This window comes from Sipha flava, unplaced genomic scaffold, assembly GCF_003268045.1.
Source record: "Sipha flava isolate LNK unplaced genomic scaffold, YSA_version1 19297_pilon_pilon, whole genome shotgun sequence".
NCBI lineage: Eukaryota > Metazoa > Arthropoda > Insecta > Hemiptera > Aphididae > Sipha > Sipha flava.
In genome coordinates, this window is record NW_020272722.1 from 1 (window position 1) to 12,815 (window position 12,815).

General features: G+C 29.2%; 2 protein-coding genes across 3 annotated transcripts; one reads left to right on the top strand and one right to left on the bottom strand.

Annotated features, from left to right (window-relative positions):
- Positions 1 to 173: 173 nt before the first annotated feature.
- LOC112681575 lies at positions 174 to 5,302 on the top strand. Of its 2 annotated transcripts, none has more exons than XM_025551821.1 (4): positions 174 to 341; positions 2,806 to 3,064; positions 4,714 to 4,863; positions 4,944 to 5,302. In XM_025551821.1, the coding sequence occupies exons 2-4, from the start codon at positions 2,933 to 2,935 to the stop codon at positions 5,208 to 5,210; spliced, it is 549 nt and encodes a 182-aa protein (XP_025407606.1). In that variant the 5' UTR covers positions 174 to 341; positions 2,806 to 2,932; the 3' UTR covers positions 5,211 to 5,302. The 2 variants fall into 2 exon arrangements, with proteins under 2 accessions (XP_025407606.1, XP_025407605.1); XM_025551820.1 differs by lacking the exon at positions 174 to 341 and adding an exon at positions 835 to 919.
- Positions 5,303 to 7,223: 1,921 nt separating this feature from the next.
- Positions 7,224 to 9,951, bottom strand: LOC112681574 (uncharacterized protein C7orf26 homolog). Its single transcript, XM_025551819.1, has 6 exons — positions 9,577 to 9,951; positions 9,268 to 9,383; positions 8,781 to 9,192; positions 7,800 to 8,184; positions 7,510 to 7,613; positions 7,224 to 7,429 (listed from the first exon to the last, which is right to left on the bottom strand). Exons 1-6 carry the CDS (start codon positions 9,653 to 9,655, stop codon positions 7,353 to 7,355), a joined length of 1,173 nt encoding a protein of 390 aa, XP_025407604.1. The 5' UTR covers positions 9,656 to 9,951; the 3' UTR covers positions 7,224 to 7,352.
- Between the last annotated feature and the right edge of the window lie 2,864 nt (positions 9,952 to 12,815).

The following is a 12,815-nucleotide window of genomic DNA, read 5'->3' on the forward strand; positions in this document are numbered from 1 at the left end:
CTTTGGAATAAATATGATAATTTTGTAATTTACTTAAATTATTATAAGAATTGAATTAAATATTTAAATTAATGCTTTATATCTAACTATTTATAAATCAAGTTTAAATATGTTAATAAATTTATAATCTTTTTATTATTACTGTCGTTTAATAATCAAATCATAATATTTTAATTCATCAGAATAGCTACTGCTAGATCACTCTAGTTACTTTATACACCACTACTTGCCAAATGCTATATCACTGCATCAAGGACACTCTGCACAGGAGCATTTCTGAAAAAGATTATTGATCAATAATTGCTGTACATGGTTTAAGGAGGATATGAAATTATTTAAAGGTATTTTTTACCTTGTATGGTATAACAAATATATATATTTATTTTCTTATTTTAAATCGAAGATTAAGATTAATATTTACATAAATTATTTCAAGTTGTCATTCTGCTGAAGATTTGAAATTTTAGTCTTTGAAGAAGTAAAAAATTTGTAAAATCGGGTGTAAAGGGAATAGGACGCAAGTTCTTGCATACCATATGTGACGTTTCGACCTCGTTCCTCTTCTACTGGCCAAAAAGTACACTTTGTCACTGATCTATAGATGGTCCGCTATGAAACATTGTTGGACAACAAGATTGGTTGACGAGGAAACACGATGTTTGAAACATCACAGCAACATAATCACACTATCGGCGTCCACGAAAAGACAACAATTTACGGAAGAGGCCATGTGATTATGAATGTTACAATACTACTGATACCAATAAAGTATCGATGCTTTTCTTTCGATACAAGTAATTTTTGTATTTGATACCATGGTTTCGATACTTATATCGATAAGAAAATACTGGTATCGAATGATCAGTATTGAATCAATTACTAACCGCCAATATGGTTCAAAAATCAAAATACTCGAAAGGTATCATATAATAATTATTTTCTAATAAAATTGTTTGTGCGCGTGGTGGTTCATTTGTTTACATAAATCAGTCATCACACTATAGTCTATACTCTATACGATTATATTGTTATTTCCACGGACCAGAAACCACAGTCCACAATAGAATAGAGTCAATAGGTTTCAATATGAACGATTATTCCTATCGGCCGTTTTTATATTTTTACTCTTATCATTATTTTAATTCGATTCGATACGACGATACGAAGAAGGTTTATTTACACGGTGTCAGTTATCTGTTTTCGTTGTAGTGGAGGGGAGAAGCTTTCGCGCCAGTAAAACCAAGGTGGATATATATCCACCTCGAGTAAAACAAAAATATTTGTTCTGCTGGTAATGTCATCTGCTGGCACGCTAGTGCCCACTAGCTTTCTCCAGTTGCTGGCAGATTATTTTTAGACGTTGCCAGTCGCTGGCATTCAATTACTGGCGACTTTGACTGGTACGTCGACTGGTCACGTATAAATCAGCCTTAAGTATTCGCATTGGAGGTATTCCAGAAACATTTATGATTAGCCCCACACAAGGGAGATTATTTAATTTATGCTTCATTAAACATGGAAGAAAGATAGCACATAGGAGTTTTATTCATATTAAAGATAATTTTTTGCTGAATTTAGTGATACCAAAACTTCAATTTGGTAATTTTTCACATTGGAAATTTATTCTCATGGACGACGATTTGTAGGTCGCATATTGGACCATTACCAATTTTAGTATAAGATATAAATAAAATAACCATTTAATATCAATATCTATTTATAATTGGGTAAAACATAGCCATACAAGGTATTCATCTATTTCTATACTTTTTACTATTTTATTAACTAAAAACATTACTAAATCGTATTTATTAGCATTAATAAGTGTATAATAAACATTTAATTTATATACATATTTTAGGTAAACTATTTATTAAGTGTTTAATTTACTATGTTCTTGAAACGTTTTAATTATATATTTCAAACATGTTATATTCTCAAAACATATAGAAACGAGGACATAATATTTTTGAACTCCAGTTAAAATGTTGATATAATAAACGTAAAATTACTATTAAAATATTGTATATTCTTAAAATATAAATTTGTTATCTGGACGGTGATCGGTGACGAATTCATTTGCCGCGTGTTGAACGGACGTTGTTCGCCCACGATGAAAGTCTAACCCGGCTACTTTTGTCGTTACTCGTCGGCCATTTCACACTCCTCGTGTTTTCACTATTTCACTTCGATTCTTTGACAATGATAGTACCACAGATAACCTTATGACTAACATTTATATTAATAAAACTCAATTATTACGTAACGTGTGCTCGTGACATCCGCGAGAGTGAATTCGCTCAACGTTATAGAGCATAGATTGTTAACCTTTTCTGGGCCATGGACCCCTTGAAAGCATAAAAATATAATCACAGACCCCCCTTCAAAAAAAAAAAAATATATATATATAAATAAATATAATTTTTATTACACGGCGACGGGTTAACTGAAGTGATAGGGTTCCGAGTTAAATTGAAATGCTCCTTAAATCGTATTGCCATGTTATATTATTTTACGATTAGGATAACTTTATATGGAGTGTAAAATTATTGTAATCTAAGTTTTATATTTAAATACATTGTTGGCTTTTCAAGAGGCTTTCAAGTCTTTCAATAATTATTATTGTTATTTTAAAAACGCTATCGAAACAAATTTATTTTTGGCTTATTTTTAAAAAAAAAAACACAACCACTCGGTGGACCCTTGGTTAAGAACCTACGTTATAGTGCCTCGATTGTTTCGTACAAGCATTATTGTTTACACCTAATGTGTACATTCATAATTATCTACGTACTTTTGTTACAGAGCAATAACCAGTGCGAGCAGCCGCAGTGTAGTAGACCTTGTAATCCGAAATTGGTAAGAAACATAAACGTTATCCGAATGACGGGAAAAAAAACTGTTAACGAATGTCCATACAAGCCGAAAATGGATGATAATTGTTTACTATTATCATTATTATTATACTCTTGCAAGCTGTAGCATATTTAACAATGGTTTTTTATTTCAATGCTATAACAAATACGTTCAGCCCTGTAGACCGGAGACGTGTAAATCTACATCGGTATGTACTTATTTTATCTAATAATAATCGATTAATGACTTTGCACCAAATATGAGTGTGGGGATGATGGGGCTTTGGTTATGTGAGCTCAGTCTTTTCAAATTAAAAATAATTAAAACTGTTTTTTTACATTTGAAATAATTTTACTCGATACACTAATTAATTTTTTAGTTTTGAAAATACTAGTTATTCGGAGTAGCCTGACCTATTAGGTACTTGATGTGATTACTCTATATAAATGAGTTACGACAGACTATAATTTTAAGGAAATAAGTAAAGTAGTGATGTAGCATGTACTCCTAGTAGTCGGAGACGTAAATTGGGCGCAATTTCTGGTATATTCTCAACCAATAATTTCCAACAAACCAATACTCTAACTTCCTTAGTAATTATCCATATATTCAGTGGCAGATTAGGAGACAGGCTACAAGGTTTATAGCCTAGGGCGACTTTTTTAGGAGGGTGGCTTTTTTTTTATAGAATTAAGTGTTATTATTGACTTATTAGGTATACTTATTTTAATATATTTTTTTATATTTGTCATATAAACACGAATAAAAATAATTTTAAAAAGTTATAATTGTATACTAATATGTACATTGTATGATGCGTACTTATAGGCTATAGTAAGAATATTACAATTATTATCACAATTTGAAAATATTTCATGTGTAATAAAATAATTACAGTTAGTTACTAGTTATTATTAATAACTTATTAGTGTACTTATTGGGAACATCCGACTATCCGAGTATAGGTATTTTCACATCTGGCTATTTATATTTTCGTTATGTGACTGTATAAGCATTGTTTATTTGTACTGGTAATAATGGTATCTGAAGTAAAATAATAGACATGAAATATTTTATTTTTAGAAGTTTTCTATTTTAAAGATTTTATATTTTATATAATTTTTTTTTAATAGAAAAACTGAATAAAATTTGAAGAGAAGGGCTTAGACCAAATATTGTTGGTTCCTTAGTAGAGTGATAGGGGGGAGGTGGTAGAGTGATTAAGCCTAGGGGTGCCAAAACGTTAAATCCGCCACTGCATATATTTTATAATTATTTTAGCAGTAAAATATTTAATATTATTAAAAAACACAATCAACAACTTTTATTTTTTATTTTAAGTTGAATCGATGTTCTCTTTCGATAAATTTTGCATCAAATTCATCAATCACTTAATCCAAATTAATGTTACTTCTTTTTGGACTGTAAAGTAACTAAACTGCTAAGCCTTCCCTGCGTTACTGTCGTATAGGATGTGTTTTTAACCTCTTCAGATAGGAAAAGGATTTTTCTCAACTTGTCACTGTATTATTAAATGTAATTTCTTATAATAATGATTACGTATTTTTAGAATAAAATAATATTGATACAAAAGTCGAATAGGGAGTGTTAATAATGAGCTTGGAAGTGGTGATCACCATTAGCACCTCCACTTTTACCAACGCTATTATCTTAACACTTTGAACCTCTCTCTCAAAACATATGTAAGCATTAGTTGTCTCTTCACTATATATCCAGATGTGCACAAGCGGAGAAACTCAGTGGCGGGAGATTGATGTGAATTTTTCATGTGGACATAATTGAATACGAAAAATCGTGTTCAAACATTATCGCTCATTAAAATCTATTAATTTTTAGCATTCATTCAGAAACGAAGGAAAAATCGTAGGAAATACGGTTTACAATTGTTCTTACGCGACTTACGTCTGTGGATCGGGGCAGAAGCCGATAAAACAAAATGATAATCTGGTCATGGCTGGCGAATTTGACTGCTTAACAATCAACAGGGTGAATACCGATTTTTCTCTTAAAAGAGGCGTCTTCGCCGTGCACTGTGAATGATATTCTATTATATTTACGCACTGCAGATGAGCTACCCGATACATTGTTCATCCAGAGTGAGCAAAATCGTGCCCAGAGATCATTGTCTTGGGGGCAAAACATCTATGAAAAAGGAGACTACGATGGTTCATGATTTTTATTTACCATGTGACGTTGATCGCGAGAAGAAAATATTGCCCCGTAACAATTTTCGTGGGTATGACGACTGTCCTATGGATTCATTGACGACAAATAACTGTTCGTACCAGCCAGTGTGCACCGTCCCGATGATCAGTTACATGTCAAAAGACTAGTATGATATAGCGTCACATCATTTTGATATTAAAAAATAATTTTCCTAATGTACTTTTTTATGTTAATAAAATCAGTAATTCCCGTGTTATAAGACTTGACATTATTTTTCACTAGCCCTAATAATGGGATTCATACCATTTACCTTTTAAAAAATCACAACATATTTTGAATCACCATGTATTTTAATGTAAAAATTATTGACATTGTTTAAATCTGAATAATTTGCTAAACAATCATATTAATCACATTTATATGTTATTCGTATAAATAGGTAGTTATTCCGTTCCAAAAGAACAAATGGATACGACTACCGTACAAAAGTTGAGTTATTAATATAAATGCTCACCATCAAAACTTAAAACGCTATGGGCCACGGGTGGGTTTAAGGAGGTGGCTAAGGTGGCATTAGCCCCCTTCCCCTTGGGACTAAGCTATCTATTTTACAAAGTAAAGTATTATTATATATTAATAATTATAATAAAATACCGTAAATGGTCATTGATGGATATGGTACCTATTTCATATATTTTTTTTTTTAAATTAATAGCTCTTTTGTTATTAATTATATGTATTTACCTATATATTAAAATGGTTTCAGATTAAAATTGATACCAATAATGTAACTATTTAAACATTGTCATTATTGTGAAAAAAATGACTTACTTATAAGGGACTCAAAAACATATTCTGTAATTTAAAATTTTATATAGATTTAAAAAACCAACTAACTAAATTCTTAAACCTCCATTAGCCCTTCCCTTGGTTAGTGATAAAACCCATCCCTGCCATGGGCAATGAAAATGTAATACTGTACCTAAACCGAAAAATCAAGTAGAAAATTGCACAATTTTAAAAGTAACATATCAAAAAAGTAAAGTTACAATCACAAGTAACATCAATAATAGTTTTAAAACATTTTTTTATACACGTTTAAATTTATTTATCATTTGATCTTTCTTAACTGATTAAATTTTTTTATGTCTCTGATACCTATGTACATTTAATTTAAAAATATTTAGTATACATTTCACCCATAGCATTTAGCGTAAATCATTTGTTAGCAGTAAAATAATTTAGGAACAATTTTTAATACAGAATAATAATAATACAGGTAATACAGACAACTGTGTTTAAACAAAAAACTTAGGTATCTTTGTAAAATATGTTAAATTATTTTTCTTGTCGAACACAGTTTTCAGGAACCTGGACATTATGTGTTTGTCAATGAAACAGCAACATGAGAACCAAGTAAGATATATATTATTGCAATCACAATGACCAAATCATAATACAATTTTTTTTTTTTGAAGGAAGCTGTTGTCCGGTTGGTTGCTTAGCGACCAATGTCAAAAAGAAATTCAAAAAGAATTATATTAAAGTTTATGACTATCAATAGTCATTGATGCGACAACATAAAAAAATATTTAAATAATTTTCACAGATTTAGGGAATAAATCAATTTTTTTTTTTTTTTGCTATCTAGTGATATATAAATATATTTTTAGACAAATTTCGAAATGATTATCATTTTTAAATGCGCATGCGCAGTACAATATGTGGTTTTTTTTTCATAAAGTAAGACCTATTATGAACACCATATTTAAATAAGCCTATTCTTTTAAAGTAATTTTGATGTATCAACTATGGTTCTAAAATCAAAATTAACTAAAAAAGTTAATATTTATATAATTTAAGTTGATTTTACATTATTATTTTCCTTTTACCTTTAACTTTTAGTCTTATGTTTGATATTATATTATATTGAGATATTTAGAAAAATATTCTGTCATATAGTATAAACCATTTAAAAGCTAAAAACTTATAACACAAATTAATTTGGTTCAAGACACATTAACTAACCAAAAATATTATTCAGTAAAAAAATTACTCAAATCTATTATCTATACCTTATTTAATACGATTAAATTAAACTTTAATTTTATTTCAATATCAATATAGTGTTTTAATTTTTAATAAAATGTATTAATATATTCATAATATATTTTTTTTTAATAATTTGTACATGGAATACATTTTCTTTTAAAATCAAATTTTAAATTAGAAAAAAAAATACATAAATATTTATCTTAAATTAACAGAATTTTTGCAGCTAATGATGATAAGTAATACAATCTTTATATTTATACTTGTATGCGTTTAATAAGTGATTTTAAAACATTATTAGCCGGAAGTGTTTCTAATTGATTAACCAAATCTTCTAAAATAACAAAAGTTAAAGATTAAAAATATTTATAAAATATAATTAATATATAGTATGAATAGTATTATTCATCTTACGTTTGTTTCCAAAAATAGTATCAGATATTATAGCTGCATGAATACTTTGAGCTAATCTTTCCACCACTATTTCAACAGAATACATGGAAGCTGGATCATTTGATCTAAATTTGAAAACATTTATTTTAATAATAAATAAATTGAAATTGAATGTCAATTACATATTGTATATATAATTGCACTTTGTAAATTTTGTAAATATATTTCCTTTTTAATAGAGATTATTTTATAGATGACAATTTTTAAATAATCTTTAGCAATTACCATCCTTTTTATATAAAGATAATTACTTCATAGTTTCTTCAATAAGAGCTTTCAGTTGTGGAAGCAAAACAGAATGTACACTTAAAGTATATGGTCGACTGATTCTTGGATTTTCTTCTGAATATACTTTCCAGCCTTGCATAACACTCTCAATTAAAGCACAATGTAGTTCAGAATAAATAGCCAAGTCTTCACTGTTTTTCACACACAGTGGAGCAAAAAAACACCATCTGAATAGACCCAGAAAAGGTAGAGTGGCTACCATTGGAATTGCACCACTTGGTAAAGCACGTTGTAAATCTGTGTAATGTGCAGTGAAACATAAACATGGATCAGAATTGATCCACCGTACAACAGTTTCTAATACAATACGAGGGGGTAGTACAATACTCATAGTTGTATCGGTTGTTTCTAAAATTGAAAAAACAAATAATGTTACTATTTTCATTAAAAAAAAATTATTAATAATTTTTAAATTACACTATGGTTTTAATAAAATTTTATTTTATTAGTTTAAATTCTATTCATATAAAATATACAAAATGTAATTTTAATCAGAGGCTATTTGAAATTTTTAAATTGGTAGTTCAAGAAAAAAGAGATTTCATCCATACTCTACATCAAAATCACATTTCATGAACTATAATTTTGTCATCACATTGTTTAAAAATTTTATGAAACTATTGTGATCACTCATTCACTATGTATTTGTTTTTACAATTACTTGGTTATTAGATTACCATATTCATATAAATTATCAATTACCACAAGTAAACTTAATAAAAAATTAATTTTTGAGTAGTTCAATGAACCACAAATACTATGTGAAACTGCCTCTGATTTTAATTAATAAATTATTGGTGTTCAAATTAATGACCAATTTTACGAGCATTATTTTTAAAAAATAAACAAATATACTAATAAATAAAGAGTAAATATTAAAATTTACTCTTTATTTATTAGTATATTTGTAGTATAATTAGTAATATTTATATTATAATAGTTACTTGGATTGAAATACAGTTCTGATAGTGCAGTCATCAGATTGGCTGTGAATAAAGGAGCATTTTGAGGAAGTAAATGCAATGATGTACTTTGAGTACCTATAAATGTAAAGAATTTATTGACTAACCCATCAGCCAATTGTAAGCTGTATTTAGATGAACAGCCTAATTGTTGCATCTGTACACCAGCAGATTGTAGTATAAGGTTACTGTAGGTAGATATAGCTAATGACACCAGGCTCACTAACATATTAGTTCGCTGAGGAGGTGCACCAAACTGAGGAAATAAGGTCATGAAAATGGCATTTAGAGCAGTATCTCCACAACAATTGTCATTATCTTGTTTAATTTTCGTTTTATTAAAGTAATCACAAATCATTACTAACAATTCTAAATGTCTAATACGAGACATTGGCTGTTAAAAAAAAACAAATATATTAGAATTACATAAATTAAAAAGTATATACAATAATAGTATGTAATAGTATACCTTAGTAGATTTTCCTTCTTCATTAGTTTCACAAAATATGAACTCTGATATTAAATCCATAGCAAGGTCTTCATTTAAGTGTTGCTTACGTGATGTTTCACCGTTAATTATAGATTCTAAAATAATAACAATGAAAATAATAATGTTTTCTACAAATCAATTATTTTCAATATTTATATTTACAATAAATTATGTAAATGTTTCATATTAAGTGAAACTGGACACATTAATTTTTGGTTGATGAAATTCATTAGAATTTAAAACAAAAACATTGAACTAAACATTTGCAAGCTGTATTGTATTACTTACGTATTTGATTTAATGCATTTTCAGTGGAAAGGGGGAAAGCAAATTTTCTTAAATTTACTTTAACTTCATTATAATCCATTTCTATGTTCTTTTGAAGACAATTTTAAATATTAAATAAAACGTACACCATATAAGACGGTTTTACTTTTGTTGATCAATCACTCCGAGCTATTTAACAATATGGAATGTATAAATCACTTTTGAAAGAGTATTCATAAAAATCGAAAAAAAACATGTCGCTACATTACACTTTCAGTATTCATATATGTACTTATTTGTGACGCATGGGATATTAAATTCAAAATTGTGTATCTAACTAGCCTAAGGCACTAAACAATTTTAAACCGAAATAGTATCACATAAAGGACTGATAACGTCATCGCCGTAAAAAATTATGCGGTTATGTACGTTTCCTACGATTATTTTGTTCCACTAACCACTTACTTGTTACTGACTCCCAACTCTCAAGTCCTTGTATTATTGACTCGAAAGTTAATGGGGTTATTAATGAAGTTGTTGGACCAACACAAAATATCAAACCCGGACACCCACTTCTTTGTAAAAATATTTTGACAAAAGTATGGCCACCCGAACAGAACTGTTGTTAGGGAAAGTATACCAATGCTCTGCACGAACATAGACTTCGCCGCGCAGGGACTCATTCCCCTGATCTTAGTTCCTAGGTTTTGCTTTCAACAATAGCGAGTTTAATAATTTTTTTTAGATAAAATACCTAGTACCTAGTTTATTTATGCTGTTTTTCATTTACTAAGTAGAAATAGTATATATATATATATAAATAGTATATAAAGCGTGCTGGATAAAATAACTGAATCTACGAATACATTTAATCGAGTAGTCCAAAAATTAAAATTTGTTTTAAATAATAAGTTACACATGACCATATAGTAGGGTTGCCATAAATGTTTAAGGCGAAACCGGGACAAAACCAATGACGGTGATAGAGTTTGCGAGGCCCTGGGCAAAATAAATGTTGAGTTTTATAATTTATATTAATAAAATATTTTAAGTTCAGTTAAATCAGAACCACGGGGCCTTAATTATAATTTAAGGTGCGGGGGCCAGGGCAACTTCCCCTATTGCCCACCCCTCCGCGTCGTCCCTGGACAAAACAATCACATTATTGAGTAATACACTTATTATATAATTTTTAATATATTGAGAGTACCAGTGGCGTATACAAGGGGGGATGTGGCCGTCAGATTCCCCCTAAGCCTTTTTTTAAATGTTATAAAATAATGTTCTTTGTGTGAGGGCGTTAGAAACTTAAAAAAAAAAAAAAAATAACGATTTGTTTGCAAATGATCCCTCCCCCATACAAAAGTTATGTATACGCCACTGAAGAGGACCATTAATGGCCGGAAATATAATATTTAAAAATATTTTTGTAAAATAATTTATGTTACATATTTATGCGTGTAAATTACAAATTATGTTTTTATTATATGGGTTTTTTCAATCGATTACGACTAAAAATGTACTTTGAGATATTGAGATAAAAGGGTTGAAAATAAAAATTAAGCAATAGGTATTACATTTCCTCTAAACGTCCAAGCCGGAACATATGGACGCCGCCAGTGACGTATACATAACTTATGTATGGGGGGGGGGATCAGTTGCAAACAAATTATTATAGAAGGAAAATTTCTAAACCTAAGTACTTGCATATTTAAATAATAAATAATAAAAGATACTATACATTAAGTATAACTATAGTATATATATATATATATATATATATATATATATATATATATATATAGATAACTATATCTTTATTTAGCTATTGCGCTTAGATTTTGTTAAAAAAAATGAAAGTGTTATATTTACTTAATGTTTTAATCATATTTTTATTGGTATATTTTTCAAACGGACAATTAAAAACAGGATATCCGAATAATGATCCACTTGGCAATCTAATTACCGATTACGATTACTATGAGGTAGAAATGAATAAAAAAAATGACAAAAATACCAAAAAGAGTCCGTGCTGTACTGAAAGAACTCAATCGACCAGGTAACAGACTTAATTTTGGTAGTACGTTTAACGAGTAAATGCAAGGTATGGGTGGGTGCCAATTAAAATGAAAAATGGAGGTCCGATGACAAAAAGGGTCATATAATTATTTTTCAATTTAATGGACCGGCAAAAAACTACAATATGGTTCCTATGATTAATACTCAAAACAGAAATTTTCGTGTAAATAATGTATTCCTGCCAAGTTATTATGATATGGAAATACGAATGAGAGATTTTATTTTAGTGGGATGTGGTGGTGTCGATGTAGAAGTTGTTATAAATTACTACTGTGATTGCCAAGAATCTTGTGAGCGTGAAGATCACCAGCCACCTCTTCGATCAAAAAGTTTTTAAATGCATCATACATTCGTATTTAATATTGGTTTTATGAATTTATATCAACCAAATGCTCTTCATTATACACGATTTGAAAACAGTCTAGGTCTAGTGAATATACCTCAACAATTAATAGACGATAATATACCGACAAAAATAAAACATTTTGGTCCACCAAGGGTACCGAAATCTTTGGTAAAAGGTATTAAATTGTTTGATAGAAATCTCATTGAGAAAAACCGTGCAAAACAAGTAAAGCATGTTCAAGATGGAAAAATGCGGAATGTTGCAGCGGGCAATGGAAAACCAAAAAATCATACGACCATAAGAAATGACGAGCAAGATATATCTGTAGAGATATTCAAACGTTTATTATCGTTTGGCCGTTTAGAATGTATCGATCTGAGCGCATTTGGACATTTAATATTTACCGAAGCAATAAAACTAATAAAAGGTCGTTGTATTGTTGCATTCAACGGAGAAATATGTACAGGTTTCTATCGAATTATTACACAAAAAGATATTAATATTTTTACAGACAACTCAAAGAAAGATCCAGTTTTATTCGGCATCAAAAGTATTACTGGTTGTTGTCAACATTTAGCTGGGAGTTACGACAATAACTATAACATCTATAATGTTGGAACGTATAGAAATCTCCAAAAGAGAGGTATTAATATTGATTCAGCCAAAGAAATGGAATGTTAATGTGCCTGTTCTACTACTACGAGTACTACACCTGAAACTTCATCCACTACCAGTATAACTTCAAAACCATCAATTACCACTCTTCGTTCTACTACTACGAGTACTACAACGAAACAGTCAACCACTATTAGTACAACTTCGAAACCATCAACTA